Raw genomic sequence first — 23,350 nt, 5'->3', positions numbered from 1 at the left:
TCCACATTTCTGCATACATCCTTCCGAATCGGTCTTTGTTGTCTCTATTCCTCTCGGTTTTTCTGACGTTGCTTTGTTGTGACAGGTTTCACAAAGGTTTCTTTCTTTGCAATCCAGTCTGTCTGTCTGTCTGTCTCTCTGCTCGTCTCTGTTTGTCTCTCTCTTTCTCCGGCGTCACGCCATTTTCACATTACTATCAGGACTCTGTACCAATCTGCCGCTCCCTCTCTGAGTTTCCGTCCATTCCTGTCTTCCTTCTCCCCTTCCCCTTCGCTTGATGCTATTGGATGTGACAGAAGTCGTGTGAACCTCTCTATCCATTTCTATCAGTCGTCTTTCTCTCTCCTGCTGATGTTATTTCCATCAGAGGGATGCTGGAAGTGAAAAAGCTGCACATCTCGCAGCAGGGGGTGAACATCATGTACCTGCGAACACAAGATCTCTGGCGATGCTGTCACGTCCTGTCGCTTCTTTCCCTTCGGCTCTGCTGGTATTTCTCAAATATTAAAAAAGTTTGAGTCCAGACTCGAGACGCTTTTTCTGTTGTCTCGGACTTGTCTTGGACTCGTTGGACTCTGACTTGGCTCGGACTCGGCCATTGGACTCGTCAAATATTCGAGTTGGTCTTGAGCGAGTCCTGCACTATATGCTTTTGTTCTACAGTAACTTCCTCCTTCAAAACACAACCATTGATGATGCTCGCTTGTTCAGAAAACAGGTGTTAGTTTAATTCAAAGTCCATCTAAAACAAGCATCGTGATTGGTCGCCTGGTACACACCTGGCTGCATCATATGCATGTACATTAATCATCAGGTATCAACATTTTGATTTTGGCCACAAACACAATCTCTCATTTGGACTCAGTCTTGACTTGGACTCAAACTTTTTTGGACTCAGTATTGACTTAGACTTGAACCTCTTTGGACTCAGTCTTGACTCAGTCTTGACTCATTCTAGTCTTGGACTTGTCTTGGACTCGACAAAGGTGGACTTGACTACAGCCCTGCATGAATCTTTTAAGACTCCAAGGGGAAAAATGTGATATTTTTCCCTTTGCAGGATTATACCAGAATATATTTGACTTGTTTCACACAAAATACACACTAGCTGGTGGTTTCCAACCCAAATGTAGTGGAAACCTAACTGTTTGTGTCTTTAGTGGGTGTCTGAGCTGAAACCCTCCCGTTAATAAACCAGAAAGGAATCACATTTCTTCAGGTCATTGATGGTCTTTGTTGAGGAAAGACACAGAATTTGTACATCATGGCCTGTAAATCTATTTTCATCAAATAATCCTTAGTGACCCGGTTTGTAGCTGCAGCCTATCAAACCTCAAATCTCTTGCCTCATAACTGAGCTCATATACGGAGACTAGAATGATCTTTAATTCATTGCTTGTCTTACTGTCATAAAAACATAAATGAATAACATCCTCGCAAAGATATATATACAATATTGTAGAACTAATACATAAAAACATTACAATAAATTAGATTTGACAGATGATTACATTAAGGTAGTATTTCAGTTTTGTTAGCTTTCTGTTATACATTTGAAGTCTCTATTCCCAAGCTGAGAAAATTCCCTGCAGATTCAAAGTAAACGTTATACCACTGTGTAGTGTAAAGTACTCTCCATGACGAGTAAACTGATTTGCATGTGTAAAATTGATGGAGTGCCCCTTTTAATTTCTGCATTTTGACGTTTTATTCCACGGTATCAATTCATCTACAGTCTATGCTAGTAGCCAAGGAAGACACGGAGGATTAAAAAACCTGATGGACTATTCAGAAAAGCTAATTATCTTCACTCGAGCTTCTGAATGGGAAAATTGCTGGACGCCACACTCTTCTGAACATAGCCGTACTGAGTAATACAGAGCGAGTTGTGTGTGGAGCTGATATTCCTAATTAGTTTTGCAGCAACTCATTTGGCAATGGCTTGAATGTAATGTGACGTTCATTAATATCAGAAAGTTATGCACTAAAGCTTTAAAGCACTAGAAGCTGGTGTGACTTTTCGGGGCAGTGTTATGTGCCTTTATTGTCAGCTACGGTAGCCCAGAGCGGCCAGCTGTCTCCACCCCCGGCTGAAAGGAGTGAATCACGGCTGCTGGTTGACCGCCGAGAGACACTGAGTCATCTTTACAGTGAGGAAACACTTTAACTACATCACTGCAGCGGCCGATGTGGGGGCACACCGACCACTGTTGAGTATTTACTCCACAGGACAGTTTGACCCACGTTATTCTCCTGTAGTTGAGTCACTGGCTTGTGTTGTAACAAAAAAAGGCAAAAAAAATCAATGCAAGTTCTTTGCTTTTCTGTCCCTTCTTTGAGATTTTGTTTACACAAACCATGTTCACTCCAAACAAACATGATACATCTTACCCAGTGGTGGAAGAAGTATTCAGAGCCTTTACTTAAAGGTCACACATTATGCTTTTCCATGTTTTCCATGCCATATCCTACTCTCGGCTCAGTGTTACACAACTTTAAACTCTTCTATGATTGGTCATCTACTCTAAGTCAGCAGGACTGCGGTGTTAACATTGTCCCATGTAACTACATGCTACTGGCAGGCAACAGTGTCAACTTGGCAGCCATTTTTCGGGTTGCGTTACTGCTGAAACATGTCCGATTGGGTAGTGTTTGGTTCAGAAACCTTTATCTGCAATTTTTGACGGTAGAGAGTGCTGCTTCGTTCCTGTGCAAACTTATGTTAGCATACCGCTAACTATTAAGTAGCTTCATGCTCATGCAACATAGCTGTGATCTCAGCCACTGCTGGTCATTTTCTCCCCAAATTCCAGTCACTTTACTGTACACGTAAACATGTTCTAGTACAAACAAGTACAAGTATAATCCTGAAAATATAATTTTAATCCTGCTATATAATAGTTGCCCTTTACAAATGTCCTGCATTTAAAGTGTTACTTAAGTAAGAGTTTGTGAGTATGATCAGGAAATGTACTTAAAGTATTAACAGTTAAAGGACTTAAGGCAGAAAAGTAAAGTAACTGGTAAACAGGGCTGTCAGATTAATGTAGTGGAGAAAAAAGTGAAGGTTAGGTTATGCTGTTGGGTTTTTATAAAACCACGTGTGTTTTGAGTGCAGAAATCTTAATCTGTAAAGCAACTGGTAAATAAAGCTGTCAGATTAATGCAGTGGAGAAAAAAGTGAAGGAGTAGGAGTGAGTAGCATGAAAAGGAAAGACTCAAATAAAGTACAAGTTTCTCAAATTTGTACGGTGGGTGTGTCTCTCGTTTATTGGTTGTGTCACAGGTGGTACCCAATCAGCAGAGACGTGCATGTAAACTCATGATAATAAAAAGGCAGAGCGCTTTTGCACACAACAGGGTGTTCAACGCATCCCCGTTTTAGTGTAAAAAAACGTGTTGGTACGTTTCCCTTCTTCTTCCTTGTCTTCTTCCTCTCTGAGAGTTGTTTTATGCTTTTAGCAGCAGAGGGTGAATGCGTCCCCTCCCAAGTTGCTTTGATCCCTGACGTGTTCACATGTGGCTCTCCGACACTCTACAGTCGCTCATCTAGAATTTTATCCAGCAGCATCAGTATGCATGGTCATACTAAGTGTGCATATGTTACCGTGCGTTACTGTGAGTCAGAAATCAGAGGAGAAGCAGCTCGCTGTGCTTTCTGTCTGCAGCCTCCGGTGCCTCTCTGGTCATCAGGGAGAGGAGGAGGAGGAAGAGGAGGAGAGCAGAGGAGGAGGAAGGAGTGAGTCATGCCTGTTAGACTTTAATAAAAAACACTGCCAGAGTCCTCAGCCTGAAAGACGATGATGATGAGGATGATGAGTGTGTAGCATTGAGCAAAGTGGTGTTGGGTCATTTGGTCACTGTGGAAATTGGGAAACCAAAGTTTACGTCTGGTATGAATTTCCCAGACTCTTGCTCTTCATTTTCAATCCTTTTCCTCCTTTGATTGAAAAAGGCGCTCCAGTAATTGAACCTCTTGTACCTTTTGTACTTAACGCTGCAGCTTTGTCCAGTGTGACACTGCAAACGGCCTCCGTAGCAGCAGCTTACACAGTAAGCTGTATTTATTATCATTTGCCCGGTAATAACCGAACCTGTATCAAAGCAACATGACTGAATAGATTTGATTGATATATGTGATTACAAGTCTCTGACAGGTACTGTTGTAGGTGTTTCATCTCAGGGACTTAGCAACATTCTGACCTGAAAATGATCATTACCATATCTAAAAACGTGTGAGACTTTGGAGCTCATTTCTTTGCATTTTTTCACTATCCTTTAAAAAACCCTGACTCTTTTGTAGTGTGATCCACTTTGTATGCTGTGGCCATTAATTGGTTAAGAATCTTCTTTCAGTGTTGTGTTGTTTCCTTACATCATTCAGCCCTGTAGAGCATCTCCACTCTTCCCAAACACTGTTATAAACTCTAGTTTGTTTGTTTCAATTTTTTCCAATTTCTTCCCAGAATTGAAATCAGTACTCCAACATGGTTGTTTGAAACGCACATTTCAGTAGTATCGGCCTGCTGTTGTTGTTGTTGCAAAAGCAGTTCTTGTTTTGTGTTCGTTGTAGTAATCCTTGTTGCAATGTAACCGCACATTTTCAAATCAGGACAAATCAAGGCTAGATTTAAAAAATAAAAAAAGGAAATTAGAGTAAATCCAAAGCCATAAATACATTTGTTGTTTTGTTGTTTTCCTGCAATGGAAAAAAAGGCACGAGTTGTCTGAATACAATATATTGTGTTTCTGTCTGTTATGTTCTGTTTCTACAGATTAAAAATGCTTCATAAATTTGTTAAATGAAGTAGTCTTAACAACACCGAACAGATATTGCTTCAGCAGCTGCAGCACGTCAAGCTTGGAAAAAAAAAGCTTCCATCTGTTAAAATGTCAAATAATGATGTTCATTCAGGAAATGCAAAACTCACAAACACACACACACACACACACACACACACACACACACACACACACACACACACACACACACACACACAGTAATGTCTTGCACCAGTGGGACCAGTACTAAAGTCACTGCCAACAGAGCTGACTCTCGACCCCTAAGGATTGTGTGAGTTCTGTTGTGTTGTGCACGTCTGTGACTGTGAGTGTGTGTGTGTGTTTGCAGCGTGATAGAGAAGACATCGGGACAGCAAGCTAACGTAAAATACTGCATGAACGTTACCCCTGCAACACCTAGATGTACCATAATACCACCTTAACGCTGCAGAGTGCATGTATGCACTTGTGATATTAAGCACTTTAGACAAAGGTTTCAATCCCCTTTTGTATTATATGAATATTAATTGATCTGTAAGCAAATAATAAAAGGAGGTCTCTGCTGCAGTGGCACAGCTGTACAGCGGCTACAATATGATCTCCACTGACAGAGTGGCCTTTGCTTTTCAACGCGCACACACACACGCACACACAAAATCACAAGCTACAAATAAAGACAATCATGCCAAGACAATGGCCTGCTAATCCTTGCTTGTGATTGGACGAGTCCAGATTACCCAGAGGGCACCAGCTGTCAGAAAGAGCCGAAGCCCAGTTTCCTCAGTATCAGCTCTCTCTCTCTCACACACACACACACACACACACACACACACATATACACACATATACACACATAAACACACACACACACACACTGTGTCTCATTCATTCTGAATTAAATGCAGAATGAGGCTGAAATGTTCACCAGCAAAGCGTTGGCATGTGGCTACACCTGAAATCTAATGCTGACTATCTTGTTTGTATTATTTGTCGCCTGCTGTCAACACAGAATTTTTTGTCACTGTTGTCAACGGACTGTAAAAATAGGAATGAGAGTTAACATGACTGTAATGCTAACAGCCGTTACAGAGGTCCAGCATAGCCAGCTAGCCAAATGTTGCAAATGCCTGAATGTGCTGTGTGTGTATTATTTTTAGCCTCTATTGTTCAACCCTTCCACCCTGTACACACTCAACTCTTTGTCTACAAGGGTGTACAAGAATCCTCAAGTCCACATTTTAGGCCATTAAAAGTATTAAAGATATCCTTAATTCAGTCATGAGAAAGAACATTTTCACCACTGATGGTTTCTTTTTGCAAAATTTTGATTAATGCAAAACATGTAGTTGAACTCCAATGCCAATTAATTCCATCCATCTTTTTACTTTCATAACTCAATTGGGCCCTTCAGTTGGCTTTGTCCAGGGTTGTTGCTGAATTGGATGAGCTAAACTGGTCTGAAATCAAATTACAGGCATTCAAAAGGTCTTTAATTAGGCTTCTTGAAGTCTCTGCCCTTATGACATCATGTCCCATCAGTTTCAAACCTTCACTTAGACACATATTGTGCAGTTTCCATCCCTCATTCCCTCAATCCCTCTGCTTCCAGTGCAGACACAGAGGGATGAGCTGGGCCAAACCGAGCCAGTCCAACAATGCAGCGAGAGGGAGGAGACAGGAAGCGCTAACTGACCCGCTGCTGAGCCGAGATAAGAGCAGATCCCACTAAATACTGGATTCAAGGGAGAGAGAGAGAGAGGGATAGAAGAGTGAGAGGAAGAGGAGGAAATGGAGGGGAAATGCGAGGGGGAAATGCAAATTAGAGAGAGAAGAAGGAAAGGGGAAAGAGGAAGAGAGAGAGAGAGAGAAATGGAAAGGGAAAAGAAAGAGAAAGAGGATACATGCTAAAAGGGAGAGAAAGAGAGAGAGACAACCAAACAGATTTACTTTCAGTGTGTTTTTGAGTTGAAGAGGACTGAGAGGCTTTGCATTGGCCTAGATTCTCCTCAGTCTGTCTGCCTGCCTGTCTGTCTGCCTGTCTGCCTGCCGGCCGTCTGTCTGTCTGTCTGCCTGTCTGTCTGTCAACACTGGCCCTACTCTCTGGATCCATCACTGATGTAATATTTCTCTTAGAGAATTGACCTGCAACCTTTTTCATAAAAAGTGGACTCATAAAGCATGAGGGGAACGACTTTTTTCATTGTTTTGGCTTGAAACCTTCACTCTGAGGAAATCCAGCTGTTGAACACCACGCTTTTGGTTTTGCACATTCATACAAGTTACATATATTTTACAACGCAGCTTACGATTTTGCGACATGCCGCCACCGGTTTCTTTCATTATCTAAGTATGAGAACAATTGATCGCACTGTTTAAGCTTGCTGGAGTGGTGTAAGAATGCATTCTTTTTTCCGGTGACTCACTATCATTGTTGGGGTAATGCAGTACAGACCTTTTGATTCAACTGGCACTTAAACGACATTACTACACCATTATTTTGACAGAAATTAAAACAGACGTGATGAATGGAAACCAACTGTTGCCTGGAACATGCATAGAACGACATCTAAACCTCTGATCACTGGCTGGAAACGGGATTGGGAAGTTCCCACGCACAATGGGTGATTATTGAAATGCTTGTAGTTTTTTCTTTTTTTTAACTGACCAATTCCTTTGAGTCCCCAAACATTTGGGGGATGTGGTATTGAAAGCACTATTAATCCTACACTGTTCATCTTTTGGGGACGCAAACGTCATCAAACTGAAGTCAAAACCTAATCTTTCACATTTTTCATATTTTTAATGTATGTAAGCCGAGAGACACGACAACCAAAGAGTTTCATTGTGCTACTACAGACTGCACTCGTTAAAAAGGATCACATATTCCATCCCTTAGTTTCCAGTGATGTAAACAATGGGTGTCTGGGAAACAGGAAGTAAGAATAAGCAACAAGTGTGTTTCTCAAATGGGGGTACGTGTGGAAGTGGGGTACTTTGGAGGACTGTAGAGGGTGCGTGACGTTTTTTGCAAAATGTTGTTTTTAAGTCACAAGGCTGTAGTTACCTCCACTGTCTTTTTTCAAAGGATTTTGAAGTTTGTTACCTTCTTTAGAAGGTTTTTGTCATTTTTACCTAGTCTTTTTCTTCAAAGTTTTTCTATCTTTTCCCAGCATTTGTTTCTGCTTTTTTCCAAGTTTTTGTGACTTTTGTCGCCCTCGTTTTTATTACTATTTTCAAGCTATTCTTGCCTTTACTTCCTTCATTCTACCGTCATTTTCCAAGGTTTTGTCTGTTTTTTTTCCATTAGCATTTAAACGTTTATCAGGTGCAAGGCTGTTGTTTACTAAATCAATCTCTGACATCGCTGCATTGTTCCTCTTTATGTAGACTTTTTTTTTCTATGAAAAGTTAGTCACGCTGTTTAGGGCGTGTATGGGTTGCTGTGGGTGCTTTTTTAAAATGTTTATGCCGAAGTTTTTTGATATTTTTATAGTTGATATTTTCACCGCTTGTTTCAACGGCCCATTTTTTGTGCCCCAAAAAAAAGAAATCAACTGAAAACAGGTCAAATTTGACCCAAGGACAACATGAGGGTTAAAAAAACTGTAAAAGAAAGACGCTTGAGATCCACTGAGCTCCAACATACGCTACAGTATGGTCAAACATGCACACACTCACTCAAACTAGCAAATGCGTCATATAGCTGATCTCTCAAATGTTTCCCATATTTCCAGCAAATCTGTGTTCTGTTCTACTCAGTTTTTTCTCTGCGAACATAAATCCCAGTTTCTCCTGCTGAAGGAGTGGGATGTAAATCCTCGGAACCCTTCGCGGCTCCTTGATTTGTGTAATAGAGTTTAGCCAGTTTATTTGAAGCTGAAATAAATCTGAAAGTAATGTGTGTAATGCTCGCACACGTGTTTCTGCCCAAACCGAAGCAGCAGTTTGGAAATCATTGCAGCGTGTTTTAGATTTTTATGTGTGCAGGGAGTTTATTTCCTGATTGGATGAGGTCCTGGAAACTGAACGGCACTGACATGTTCACGAGTAGATGCAGTGGGAATTCGAACTCGGATCTTTTCTGAATGTTGCATTCTACATGTGAGGTCAAGAATCCTCATTAACAGAATGAGATTAAGCTTTCAGTCCAGACTCACTGTATGTCATATGCTTGCAGAGAAACACATATATATATAAATATATATATATATATACATATATATACATATATATACATATGTAGGAAAAGGTACACAGATATATATATATATGTGTCCCTTTTCCTACATATGTATATATATATATGTTCCTTTTCCTATATATATATATATATATATATATAAATAAATTTTTATGTCATGACTTTATGTCATCTGAAACACATATATAAATATTTATTTATATATATATAAAAATAAATATTTATGTCATGAACTTTATGTTCCTTTTCCTCCACTTTGGTTACATTTTTATATGATTCAATATTTAGTTTTTTTTCTCTTTGTTGTTATTTCTTGCTGTTGCGGCAGTGTCATTTCCCAGCAGGGATTGTAAGAGCTTCCTGGCATCTTTTCTTTTCTTATCTCCCAGTTGTTATTCTTTGAAAATCAGGATGAGCCAGGGTTAATTTCATTTCCATTCAACCGCACATAAAAACGATGTGTTCAAATCAGAATTGGGACAGCGTAACCTGCACAATGTTTTTCGTGAGTTTCCCCTCTACATCTTCTTTTTTTTAATTTGCACATGAGAAAGCATAAATGGAACAAATTACTTTTTGGTTTTTTTTCTCAAATTTGTCACAATGAAAATTATTCTCATGCTACATTCATTCATCAAAGTGACAACAATTTGAAAAATAAATAATATTCAATTATTTGTCTGTTACAAAAGACTTTACAAACGCTCATGTGAATGTTTCAGCAGTTGAAAACCTGCTGGTATTATTTTTTCCCCCTGTTGCTTACAATGAGCTCTTTGTATGTCCCCAAAAAACGGATTGCAATCAGTTTAAACTCATGCACTGACCTGTCTGTGTGTGTGTGTTTGTGCAGGGACGACAGAGCGGGTGTGTCTGATCCAGGGGACGGTGGAGGCGCTGAACGGGGTCCATGACTTCATCGCTGAGAAGGTGAGGGAGATGCCTCAGAGCACCCAGAAGACAGAGCCCGTCAGCATCCTGCAGCCACAGACCACCGTCAACCCCGACCGCGTCAAACAGGTCAGTCCCACCGTCCCTTCTATTCTATTCCTGGAAAACCCAGGGCAATCGAGGCTATCCCTACAATCATGTGTGTGTATGTTCATGTGTGTGTGTGTGTGTGGGTGTGTGTGCCAGCTCTGCATTGGTTGAATGGGTGTGTGAGGAAGGGAGTGAGAGAAGTGTTTGCCTTTTGAGTGTCCAACTGTGCGTTTCTGTGGTCAAGCTGTGATTTTCTGTTTGAGTGAAAGTGAAAAAAAGCAACCTGCGACCATGTAAACAGATGGCGGAGGGAGAGAGAAAGGGAGCGAACAATTAAAAAATAAGAGGAAAGGAGCATCAGGGAGCTGAGACTTGGAAAAACAAAGACATAAAGAAAAGGCGAGGGAGAAAAGAAGACATGGGAAGAATACAGAAAAAGGGAGGGGAGAAAGTAGAGGAGAGAAACGAGGAAGTCAAATAGAGAGGAAAGGGAGAGAAACATGCACACACACACACACACACACACACACACACACACACACACACACACACACACGTAGACCAGAAACCTAAACATCCACTCAACGAGGTTTAGTAATGTAGCACAACATGGAAGTGAAAGCAGTGATCTGTTTATTTGAATGTAAAATATATGTTGTGGGAATTAACAGCCCATGATCGTGCAGCCCATGTGAGTGTAGTAGGCAAATAATAAGGAAAGAAAATCAGAATGCTGTGTAACGTAATTAAAACATTACAGAGAGCCGATGTCCCACCCTTTGAGCGTCAGCCTCTGTACTAGCTGTCCCTGCTCTGTGTAATAACTCAGAGGGATCCTTTAAGCGGCCTCTCTGAAAAGCTGAAACATGAGCCTGTGTTTATATCCTTGGATAAATGAGAAGCTACAAATGTTGTTGAAAATGTAAAATTTGACGATATTGTTACTTAAATGGAGAAATAAAAGATGGGATTGCTTAGTTAGAATTCAACCAGATCGGACCCCATGATGCTTTGAAATCCCTTCACATTTAATGTCTGTGGAACATATTGTACACGCACACGTCATTTTTCAGCTGTTTTCAAAGACATTAGAAACTTTTGATGAATGATTTCACGAAGCGGGTGTTTGTCCAGAAACTTTGTTTAATTTAGTTGACGTGAAGTTCATTTCACTGCTGATTGTACAGCTAAATCTGAGTGCCAATACCAGCTGTGAATGGAAGACAATTAGTGCGGCCATTGATTATGATCCCAGTCTGTTTAAGTGATTATCATCATTCTCTCTTCATGATTGCTCTCTATTGATTAGTCAGGTCTGGCATTGTTTCCCTCTATTGACTGTTCAGGCATGCTAGACAGTGCATTCAACCAGGCCTGTGGGCCCGCACGCACGCAAGCGCGCACGCACGCACACACGCACGCACACACACACACACACACACAGGCACTGGCGTTTACATAAATAATAGTATAAGGAATCATTAGGGAATAAAATGAAAAGATGGTGTATGCTGCAGAGTGAAAAATTAAAAGGAAAGTGAAAACATGTTTATATATTGCCAGAAGTTTCAGTTTTTTTCTCTTCAGATCTGAACTCTGCATGGTGTTGCATTAGTGTTGCGTATGTTCTCCCCTGCTGAGATTTTTCAGGAAGGATGGCAATGCCTTAGTTGTGAATAATTATAGTTTTCACACACACACACACACACACACACACACACACACACACACACACACACACACACACACACACACACACACACACACACACACACACACACACACACACACACACACACACACACACACAGCCCTTAGTGATTTATTTTTGCAGAGTACACAATTCTAAGGTGCAGTTATGAGGAGAGTTATATGCCTAATTAACCCCCCCCTGTGTGTGTGTGTGTGTGTGTGTGTGTGTGTGCCAGCTCTGCATCGGTTGAATGGGTGTGTGAGGAAGGGATTGAGGGAATGTTTGCCTTTTAAACACCAAACTGTGCGTTTCTGTGTTCGAGCTGTGATTTTCTGTTTGAGTGAGAGTGAATAGGCAGAAAAAAACAAAAGCAACCTGCGACCATGTAAAGAGGTGGTGAAGGGAGAGAGAAAGGGAGTGGACAATTGAAAACTAAGGGGAAAGGATCCGAGGAATTGGATAAAAAAAGAGACAAAAAGAAAGGGCGGGGGAGAAAAGAAGACATGGGAAGAAAACAGGAAGGAGAGAAGAGAAATAGAGAGGGGGGAGAGAGAGAGAGATGACATCCACTCAGACAGGATGCAGCGTGAGTTGTGAACGTATAAACTCCACATGTGACATGGATTGCTGGCTGCCACACACACACACACACACACACACACACACACACAAACACACACACACACACACCTAAACATCCACTGCATCCACAACATGCACATTTGGTTTCATGTTCTTTTGCGTCTGCAAAGTTGACATCTTGTTTGGATTTTTATGCCAAAAACTTTCTCTAAATTTGATTCTTGTCAGGCTGGGATGGAATGGCTAAAAGTATGTGCACCCCCAAATATTACAGCTTTAGGGAATTGTTTCACGTCGCCTCCCTGACAATCCCATTCAACCACAAGAGCTTCAGTGAGGTCGACCACTGTTGTTGGCCGAAGAGGCCTGGCTTGTAGTCGGCATCATAGGTCATCCCATACGTGTAAGATGTGGTTGAGGCCAGGTCTCTGTGCAGATCAGGTCAAGTTTCTCCACACGAAACTCAGGTTGTAGTTGCCAGGCAACCAGTGGAGAGTCCAAGAAGTTAGCCTACTGCTCAGAGACAGAAGATACTGCGGCACATAACCCCTATAACATGGTGAGATGTTGTTTTACCCTTCAGTTTTTGTACCGATTTAACACATGGGATATCACTTTTTTTTTATTATAAATTATTGAGCTGTACAGGTGCTGGTAGGTGGATTATGGCTCGGTTTTCTTTCTTAGTTTTAGCTATCCAGCTTCATGTGAGAATGATATAACTCTTTTCATCTAGCTCTCAGCCAGGAGGCACATACGTGCAGACATACAAAAAAAGGCAAACTCTTCATTTCACAGAATTAAAAGTACCACCCTGAACATGTATGATGTGTTTTTTTCTTCTTCATTCAGTTTATGTATTCTGCCCCCGAGGCGGACTGACAGTGGAGTCATGCTGTTTTGAACGAGGCGAGCAGCCGCGAGGAGACAAGCAGGCTAATAGCTGCTGATATTTAGACACACTTAATAGAGGGTGAATCCCCCTGTTGCTCTTTAGGCTATTTATACCATGTCGGAGAGGCGACTTAATGGATTTGTGCAGCATTTGACGACACACAGAGGCACGCGTGTTTATACACACAAAAAGAAACCCCCGCACCAAAATAACCTCCTCCAGCAACACGAATCCTGCCGGACACACAGATGCCCCGACCTTTCCAAGACAGTCAAAGCAGCCGAGCATCGATCAAACCCACAGAAACGGATTTCAAGTTCTAGTTCAAAGGATCCACAACTTTATGTATGTGTTGTATTTGAGTTACTAGTGCAATCATAAGCTTTCTGCAGGAAATATAATAATTATGAACATATTTAATTACACACCCTTAAAAAGTTACTTGTTACGTCTAAATTCCCCTTTCTAATACTACTTTTTTTTTTCCTGCTTCAGCAACTTGCTGCAGTGTCGTACAGACACTAATCTATCGCTGCCAAACGTGTTAACCCCACACACACACCCTAAGGCTTCATTTACCTAAGACAATTTAATGGAATGAAAACATGCTCAGTCCAGTAATGCAGGGATGAGTAATCGAACAAAGTGACACACACACACACGCACACACACACAAGTTAACATACATGCCGTCATACACGTGTGCCCCTGTAAGATGAATGGTGTTGGGGGCCGTTGATTGTCTACTATTTCACGTTGTTAAGAAATTCTTTGTTAGGAATAATCCCTTGAGATGTGACATCTCGTTTTCGAGGGGGTCCTTAAAGGCAAAGAAAATATACAGTACATTCACATTTAGACAAGACAATTAACAAAACAGCTTGAGGGGACATAATAATAAAAATTAAAAAAAAAAAAAAACATACACCCCAAACATACGCACATACTGACAAAACAAAAACAAAAACAAAAGCTCTCCATCACACCAAAGTCACCCATATCCTTCCCATTCCAACCAATAAATATTAAACACTAAAACAGTTATAGTTGTGTATAAAATGTCTTCTTCTTGGCAAGAGTGCGGCTGTTGTAGCATGTGGTGGTAGCCTTACTGGTTAACCCCTGGGACTGGGCGAGAGAATAAAAGTGGGGGAGAGAGAGAGAGAGAGAGAGAGAGAGAGAGAGAGAGAGAGAGAGAGAGAGAGAGAGAGAATATATGTTTGTGATGTTGTGAAAAAGAAGCAAAGTTGGAACGATAGACTGGGAGTAGGATGGAGAGAAAGGGAGTGTGAAAGATGATGACATGAAGACAGATAGACAGATTAAGAGAGAGAGAGAGAGAGAGAGAGAGAGAGAGAAAGGACAAGCTGAGCCAAAAACCAAAGTCTGGCCGGCTGAGTGGGTGACTGAAAGCTGGAAGCAGATCTGAACTCTAGTTAGCCGACAGCTGCTGAGTGACAGAGAGCGTTGCTGGATGAAGCAGCTGCTGATAGAAAGAAAAGCAGAGCAGCGGCGGCACACCGCGCCTCAAGGCTGCATAGCAGGACAACAGACCAGCGACGAAGATGATTTATGAGCAGAATAAATTCTTCTCCGGGCTGTAATGAGGTCTGACATGACATATAGACGGAGAGAATTTATTGAGGGTTTTTATTGCTTGCATTATTTATTATTATTGTTTGCTTTTTGTTTCCACTCCAAGTATGCTCCTACCATAATCACACCACTGTGTTCACATTGCAACATGCTCTAATGTTACACTTGAAATTAGATATTCATTGTTTGGAAAGGGTGAGAAGTGCTCTCACAAAATCAGTTTCACAATTCCATTGATATACAAAATGTCAACAAAGGATTTTCTTTCAGTACTTTAAACTGAGTCAGGGGCTGTTTTTCTTACATGGTAATAGTACAGTACTAAATGAAAAAATGGAGATTAGTGTCCCATAATTCACTTTTACCTTGGACTTTAGAGTGGTTTGATTAAGTTTTTATGTGTATTGTGATATATTGACAGATATTGACTAAAAATACTAATTCAACACAGTTTTATAGCACACAGTAAGCTAATTTGTTTGTGTGTTTGTCCCTAAAACTTGAAGCCAATTTGGAAATGTTGAAGATGTTGAGTCTCAGACTCATTTATAACACACAAAACACAAATGCGTACTTATTTATATAAAAAATTGAATCTTTATAGCTAATTTCACCTCACTTGGTCTGGTATGACAAGTAGCTTATGGTAGCTAATGTTAGCTAACTTTAGATGGAAATGTATACAGACATCATTATGGACATAAGTATGCTCTTGCCCTTTGACTTCTCCATTCTGACTTCAAACAACGGACACAGTGGGAGCAAGCAATGAACCCATGAACTTTAACCTGGGGGTGATGTCCCAGACACCAGGTCCATGTTTTGTACGGTGAGAGTTTCAGGAAACCTAACCCGTTGTGATCTCCTCTGTTTAAAGTGCTGTTGCTTTGATGTCCAGTAAAGTCTTTTAAGAAAAGCATCGCACAAACAGATGTAGTCGTGACATAAAAGCCAAAGAACTCTGGAGACCTTCCCGTAAAGTGTTTATGTGTAATGTAGTAAGGCATCACCTACTTACTGCATCAATATTGTATTCATATTGACAGTAAAACATGCCCTCTCTTCTGTTAGTGTTGCATTATGGTGTTTGGAAGGGAGCTGCACAGCCGGCGCTGTGTCCCCTGTGAGATCAGCTGTAAATGGCTTGTGGTTTGGTTGTGGTTTTATTCTGGGGTTATTTTTGGCTCAGCCTGGCCTTTATTCACACTGAAAACTGCGGCAGCACATAGGCCTACGAGCACTTACGCTCATCGACTCTCGCCTGGCGGTTTTCCTGGCCGCTCCCTCCTGCCGCTTCCTGCAGGAGAGAGGGGCCTTTTCCTGTGAACTTTCACCTCCAGCATGAACACCTGTTTCCTACTTCCTGTTATTGCCTCCAAGCACAGGAAGTTCAGCGTAAATGTCAGGAAAACTTAAGAGTCTGGCTCACTTTGTGTCAGACGACAAAGAGGAGGGAACGCAATACTCCGCGCTGGCGAGAGAGAATCGATTCAGCTTGGCACCGACAGTCAATATAAGTTCTGTGTTGTTGATGATCAGTGAAGGAATTAAAGACTAAAGTTGGGCTTTGATAGCATTTTATCTGAATCCTTTCAAATCCATTTGGGTTCAGCTTTTAACATCTATAAGTAACTGAAGTTTTAATTCTGACTACTGACAAGGACGTGATCAGACTCACTCTGTTGTGTTGTACGACAGAAACACACAGTCCATTTGTCTTCATGGAGTGTTATTTCGTCTTTCTTTAACAAAACATGTGCATTGGCAACACGTCTGTTCTGTACTGTATTCTGTTGACCTGGGATCAGGTTTTTACACACCTGAGCGGTCGTTCTGCTGCTTTCTTGCCTTCTGACGTAACATTTTATCTTTTCAGTCCGTCCTGTGATTTGCAATCTCTGCCTCACTGCTGAGTCAGCAGAATAACGCACTCTCTGCTGTGGGTCTCTCATCTGCTCAGCGCCTTCACTATATTATCTCTGCTGTAACTCGCACATGAGAGCATCACACACGGAAAAACAGAGAGGAGAGGTAAAAAAAAAAAAACACTAAGGACACAAGGGGTAAAGGAAGGAAGGAAGGAAAATGTATTATCTGACATTCCACAAACTGATTTTGTGTCTCTCAAAGAGAACATTTAATATGTTTTTACATGATGTGTAAGTACCTGCAGCACGGTGTACTCTACAGATTAATCTTTTTATCTTTTTATTTTGACGCACACACTCCCTGTACATCTGTTTACAGACAAAACTCTCCTGCCCTGTCATTAGCATGTGCTCGTTCCTGAAGTTACAAAACTTGCTGTTTACTTAACATTCATACGAATGGAAATATTCTAGATGTAATATGCATCATTTGCCCTCATCCCCAAAATTCAGCGGGACATGTTTGGTATTTCTGGAAACTTTGGGGCCTGTGGGTTTAAGGAAGCCTCGACTGCACGCATGTAATGATGGAACGAGCAGAAACACACTCCCAATGTTTAACGGTTTCCAAAAAAAAGAGAGATTCATGGTCCGAAGTGGCAACTGGCCGTTTGTGTGGGTTCATTTTTTTGTCACATGGTTTTGAGCCAGGTTCTGATAGTTCAATTCCATCTACAAATCAGAAGCATTTTTTTAAGGACTCAGGCAGTTTGTATTTTTTATCACCGAACCACAAATTAGTGCAATAACAAATAATGTCATTTCATGTCGCGCGCGCGCGCGTGTGTGTGTGTGTGTGTGTGTGTGTGTGTGTGTGTGTGTGTGTGTGTGTGTGTGTGTGTGTGTGTGTGTGTGTGTGTGTGTGTGTGTGTGTGTGTGTGTGTGTGTGTGTGTGTGTGTGTGTGTGTGTGTGTGTGTGTGTGTGTGTGTGTGTGTGTGTGTGTGTGTGTGTGTGTGTGTACTGTCGGTGCGATGAGAGGCAGTGAAAGTCTTAGAGAGGGTTTATGGCAGTCATATTTCACTGGCAGACTGCATTATCCTACCAATTCCAAAGGACACACACTCACACTCTCACTCTTCTTCACACACGTTCTCATTCTTACTCATGCACACACTCACACACACTCAGAGCAACATTGATCTGCGGGCAGGACGGCCATAATCCTGCTTCGTGTGTGTGTGGGAATGTGTGTACAAGCACATTATGACAAGTTTAATATCCCTCAGGAGAGGAAAATTTGCTCAGGAGGTCACTCAAACCGCAACATTACAGGACAAAAGCCAGCTCTAACCGTTCCCATGTGTGTCTATATACACAGAGAATACATATTGTGTGTTCATGTTCGTATTGTTTGCATACCAGAAACAAAATGCACCCAATTCCTGGTTAGGAGTCAGAAAAAGCCCTAAAATTGTTATGCGTGTTTGAGCATGTTGTGTAGCACTATAAAACCTATACAAGTGTGTATGGATGTGAGTGTGTGTGCCTGTATGAATATCCAAGTTCACACTATGTCCCCTCGCTGTCACTCATTGTACCCCGGCTCTTCTGTCCTGCAGTTATTTTTAACCTGCAGAGGGGGGGTTTGGGCTCCTGGGTCGGGGATAAAAGAAAAAAAAGACGGTGAGAGAGACAGAAAAAGAGGGATGACAGGTTGATGATTGGGAGAGAGAGAGCGAGGTAGAGGCAGAGATGGAGAGAGCGAGGGGTGACTAAGCCTGTGGATCAGGAAGAGGCAGATTAAGCTAAAGTCCCCCGCTTAAGACTTCAAAGTTCAAACTTCTGCAGCCTCAACAGTTGTCCGCTGTCCTCAACTTGCTGTGTGTGTGTACGTGTGTACATGTAGGTGTGCACGTACATCTCAGAGAAAATGTGTGTGTTGTTTTGTGTTTGTTTATCATTTTGGGATTATATGGTATGCATCGTTTTAGTTTGAGTATTAAGTTCAAGTAAAATTACGAATTTATGAGTGTCTTTGTGTGTGTGCATCTTTGCCACTCTGTGTCTGTGTCTGTCTGTGCACATGTGCGTGCATGTGTGTAAGTGTGTGCGTGTTGTCCTCAAATGACAACACTGAAAGACAGCCTTGTGACCTCGATGGAACGGGAGACAAAGTTTGGACGAGAATTACATGACAGCTGTGATATAGTGTGAGACAGAAAAAGAAAGGAAGGAAAAATGGAAGGATGGAGGGAGATGGAAGATGACAGACTCGGATGAAAGTCCTCTAACCAATCAGATCAGCGACCCGGGTGACGTAGAAGCGACAGCAAAGGGTTTGCTGCGCTTCGGTGGCGTTTGGTGCCCGCCATTTTGAATTAAAACAAGAATCTGCTTGGTCACCTCTCCAACGTCATCGTGTTAAACCCGCCAATAGCACGCCAAGTAGATAAGCCAGTTTGTGATTGGTTCCCACAAAATTGTGAACTGATGCAAAAGAATTAAACGTGCAGGTTTCCAGACCGAGCTGCAGGGGGTAGTCAAATCACCGGCAGAGTGGGCGGGGTTAACACAGTCTGGGGAGATGAAGATAAGCAAGAGCAAAAAATGTGTGCTAAATCAAGTTTTTTTTGTGGGTATGCAAGTATAGGTGTGTGAACATTTATTATAAATTTGTTCAAAATAAAAACAAAATAAAAAAATTTGAGGTTAAGTTGCTTTGACCTATTAGAAAACCTTTTCACGACACGTCCCCTTGCTGGAATATGTGAAAATAAATGCTGGAAAGATAGGTGCACACAGGCACAGTTTAAAGGTTTGCATGCACAAGTATGCTTAATGCAATTTAACAGATCTTATTTCACACAATTTAGAATATTTTTGTGCGGATTTTTTTTTCTCTTTGGCGTGCAAACTTTTATTGCAATTTAAATGTATTCACAGATTTGAATGTGACTCTTTCAGGTTCAGGTTACTTCATTTGTACCTGTAGGATTTAATCCCACAAAGTCATCTCTTAGCGGCAGTATGTTATCTGAAGGCTTTTAGAGAGGGTTTGTTAATGAAACTGAACAATTTATTATGTCAAGCCTCCACCAAAGTCATTTTGACTGCTATTTATCATGTAATTTCTTCACCAGAGAAACATTTACGGCTGTGAGTGAACACTCAGAAGCTTTTACTGAATGTTGCTGTTTCTGCTCAGATTTGATTTTCATGAAATTAGGACCCGGACAGGGGAGACGCCAGAGATGCAGCTGAAGCTGTGTGTTAACACATCTGCACGTCAAGACTAAACCCTGACAAACTGCGGCAACATAACATTTGTGCGTGTGTGTGTGTGAGTGCACTGTTATTGCAAATCAGTTGGCTTTACTAGAAAATATCGTGGATCCCCGTGTGCTTTAAACCATGTTAACACAGAGCGGTAGGTTGATGCAGTAGACAAATCAAATTTACATTAGTAATCATTACTAAAAATCATTTTTGATATAGATATTTTTTCTTGAGTCATGTTGTCTAAAATAAACATGTTAACTTAACTAGCACAGAAACCGTTGAGAACATATATTTTTTTCCCAAGAGCCTTTGCATGGCTTCAGCGCAGAACACTTTTAATGACCCCACCCCTCCCTTAGTTATCGCTGATTAATATGATCTGTGCACTGCATACCTAAACTGATTATTACAAACATCTAATGGGATTTAGTAAAGAATATGATTTTTTTAATAGAACATGAAAGAATAAAAGTTTAATTACAACTAAATCTGGGTTCACAGTTAGTGTGTGTGTGTGTGTGTCACGGTTGTGAACGGTTTACTTGTTGCCTCGTTTGTTAAATGAGACATCGTTCTTTTAGTTTTCCATGCTCTGGTGGCCTCGGCAGCATGTTAGCTTGTCTTTACTACTTGTCAATGCAAAACACACGCGCGCGCGCTCACACACACACACACACACACACACACACACTTAAGTCAGTTCTAACATTTTCTCTTCCCTCGCTGATGACAGTAAAGAAACAGGTGACGGGCTAAGTGGAGGCCTTATAAATCTCATGTTATACTCAAAGGAGAAGAGGAGTGTTTTTTTCCTCTTATATATTCAAACAATAACTGCCATGACTTCAAATGATGATGTTTGTCTGTACATTTCACTGATTATCCATTTATGTTGCCCTACCACTGGGTCGGAGATTGTTCATTTTTGTAGAAAACATCCAAAGCCAATCATTGGAGCCAGGCAGGGGGAAGCTGGACCGACCTTTGAGTTAAATGGAGTTGTTAAGATGATGTTGAAGAAATTATTAATGTTCTGGTTTTTACATTCATTGGACAAAAGGAGACAGCATTAGGGAGTTATGCTGTTACAGGGTGAAGAGCGGCACGGCCACAGAAGAAGATGTAGAGAGTGCAGCTGCATACAAGGAATGAAACGTTCTCTAATGTAATGTCATTTTATCTAGACAGGGACAGTGCACAATTAAACATTATCCATGTGTAAAAACAAGGAGAGGGTTTTAGCACAATTGTGATGTTCTGCCCGTAGTCCCTTGGCAGGTAGATAATGATGACGAGCTGCGCTAGGTTTAAGTTTGAATTGAATTTGCTACACGGCTCTGACTAGGCGTCTGCAAAGTCGTTTAGATCTCCTCCTACTGAGCACATATCAATAACTAAACTACACCAGACACCAGGTGAACATCATCAGGACATAACGAGCAGAGATGCATTGTGGGCCGTCTGGCTGAGGCTGATAAAGAGCTGCTAACCCTAAAAAAATCATTAGGCTGGGGTGTAGGGCCCCAGGCTGTTCCTGTAAAAAAAAGAAAATAACTGAATGCCTTTGTTACATTTTAGGATTTGTCCATTCAAGGCAGAGCTGCTTGTTTATGGAAAAACTGGTTGAACACTTTGCATTATGCATTGTCTTATGGACATACAGTATGTTGCATCATTGAAGCTAAAAAACAGTGGAACAGCGAAGCAAATCAACAGTGAAAACACCTTGAACTGTGAAATTCCCCCCTTTTTTCATTCAGAACACACAACAAAAAAGAGTTTCTCTGCAAAACGCAATGTGCAAGCTATTGGTTTTTCTCAATTATTCAGTTTTTTGTGATCATTAGAAGCCAAAATTGTAATCCTGATTAAAATTCCGTTGAATTGCGCTGCCCTATCTCAAAGTATGAACTGTTTTGGCATTCATAAACCCCCCCCCCCCCCCCCCCCCCCCCCCCCCCCCCCCAAACAGTCAAACCATGAACTTGTTCCAAACTGCTCCAGAATCAAATCACCCCACTCAGCTGTTGACATTGATTTGGACTTATCTGCTAAGCCACCATCCCTGCTGAAGTCAACACTTCCCATCCCTGCTCCTCCTCCAGTGTATTCATGAACAGGAGATTGGCTTTCACCTTCGACCTGGGCCCAGCAGCTGCAGCAACAGGATGTTCTAGTCAGCAGCTGGATGGATGCCAAGCCCTCCTCTCCTCTCCTCTGTGGCAATGTTTCCCCTTAAAGATATAAAGCTCTTCAAGGAGAAAAACATAAAACAAAAAGGGAGACACCAGAGATGCAAAGATGTTAAACAAGAACGGAGAGAGAGAGAGAGAGAGAGAGAGAGAGAGAGAGAGAGAGAGAGAGAAAACACATGAAAGAGCCATCACCGTGATTGCCTGAATGCTGCCAACTGTCACATAATCTTCCTCTCCGTGGCGGCGATGCAGTAAGGTGCTGGGTGCAGTGGATTGTGGGTAGGTACGAGGCTGGCTGGCAAAGTCGGCCATTTGAGCTTACCAACTAAATCCAGGATGAAGATGATGATTTCACAACAAAACACCCCTCAGATTGAGGACGAATTGTGTGTGTGTGTGTGTGTGTGCGTGTGGGAGTGTGTGTGTTTGACTTTGTAAGAACAGGTTTAAAACCTCTTTAAAACTGCGGAAGGAGAGAAAAACAACAATATGGAACGAGCGAAATGTGAGGGAAGTAAGCAGAGCAGGAGGATGAGGAGGAGTAGAGGCAAACGGAGAAGCTCATTAGAGAGAATCAGTTGGATATGAAGATGGTGGATGTGATCATTAGAGCCAGAAGGGATCAGACATTACTGTACACCACTGTTTACCTTCCCATTAACACTTTCTGTGTGTGTGTGTGTGTAAGAATGTTTCAGTACAGAGGATAAAAGGCTTCATGGGAAAAATCTCTCTCTCTCTCTCTCTCTCTCTCTCTCTCATTTATTTTATCCCTCGTCTCCATTTTTACCCCCACCGCCTGCTCATCTCCTCACTACATAAACAACCATCCTGAAAATGTTGCCACCTGGGAAAAAAAAAAGAAAAAAAAAAATTAGACTTCAGCAGTGATGAACACCAAGAAGTTCAGACCTTTTAAAGCACATTTACATTAAAATCAATGTATTTTGTTGCAGTTGACCAATACAACACCTCTTCGGTCATTAAAATAATAAAAGTAGGGGATTGTGCAGAGGTATGATCTCTGAGAGTGTTTTAACGGGCTGGGTGAAGACATTAAAAATGTATTTTTACCAGTGCTGTCAAATGTTTAAAATATTTAATCTCAATTAATCGCATTAATGTCATAGTCAACTTGCAATTAATCGGACATTCCTATCTATTCTAAATGACGCTTGATCGGCTTGCTTTGTGCAAAGGTGTTTTTTTTTCTTCTTTTAATTGAAAACAACATTGGCATACAGGCTACTGTAGTGTTCAATTTCACACTAACATTC

At 41.4% G+C, this 23,350-nt stretch overlaps 1 protein-coding gene across 2 annotated transcripts in view; it reads left to right on the top strand.

Moving 5' to 3' along the window:
• nova2 (NOVA alternative splicing regulator 2) overlaps window positions 1-23,350 on the top strand; it is an 85,832-nt gene that overhangs the window by 54,428 nt on the left and 8,054 nt on the right. For both annotated transcript variants that reach the window (XM_032512066.1, XM_032512067.1), the window contains one exon: window positions 9,837-10,003. In XM_032512066.1, coding sequence (XP_032367957.1) covers window positions 9,837-10,003 — 167 coding nt within the window. The remainder of the gene's footprint in view (window positions 1-9,836; window positions 10,004-23,350) is intronic.

Source organism: Etheostoma spectabile, chromosome 3, assembly GCF_008692095.1.
Source record: "Etheostoma spectabile isolate EspeVRDwgs_2016 chromosome 3, UIUC_Espe_1.0, whole genome shotgun sequence".
NCBI classification, from domain to species: Eukaryota; Metazoa; Chordata; class Actinopteri; order Perciformes; family Percidae; genus Etheostoma; species Etheostoma spectabile.
Note: the sequence above shows the minus strand (reverse complement) of the source record. Positions and strands in the feature narration are given on the sequence as shown.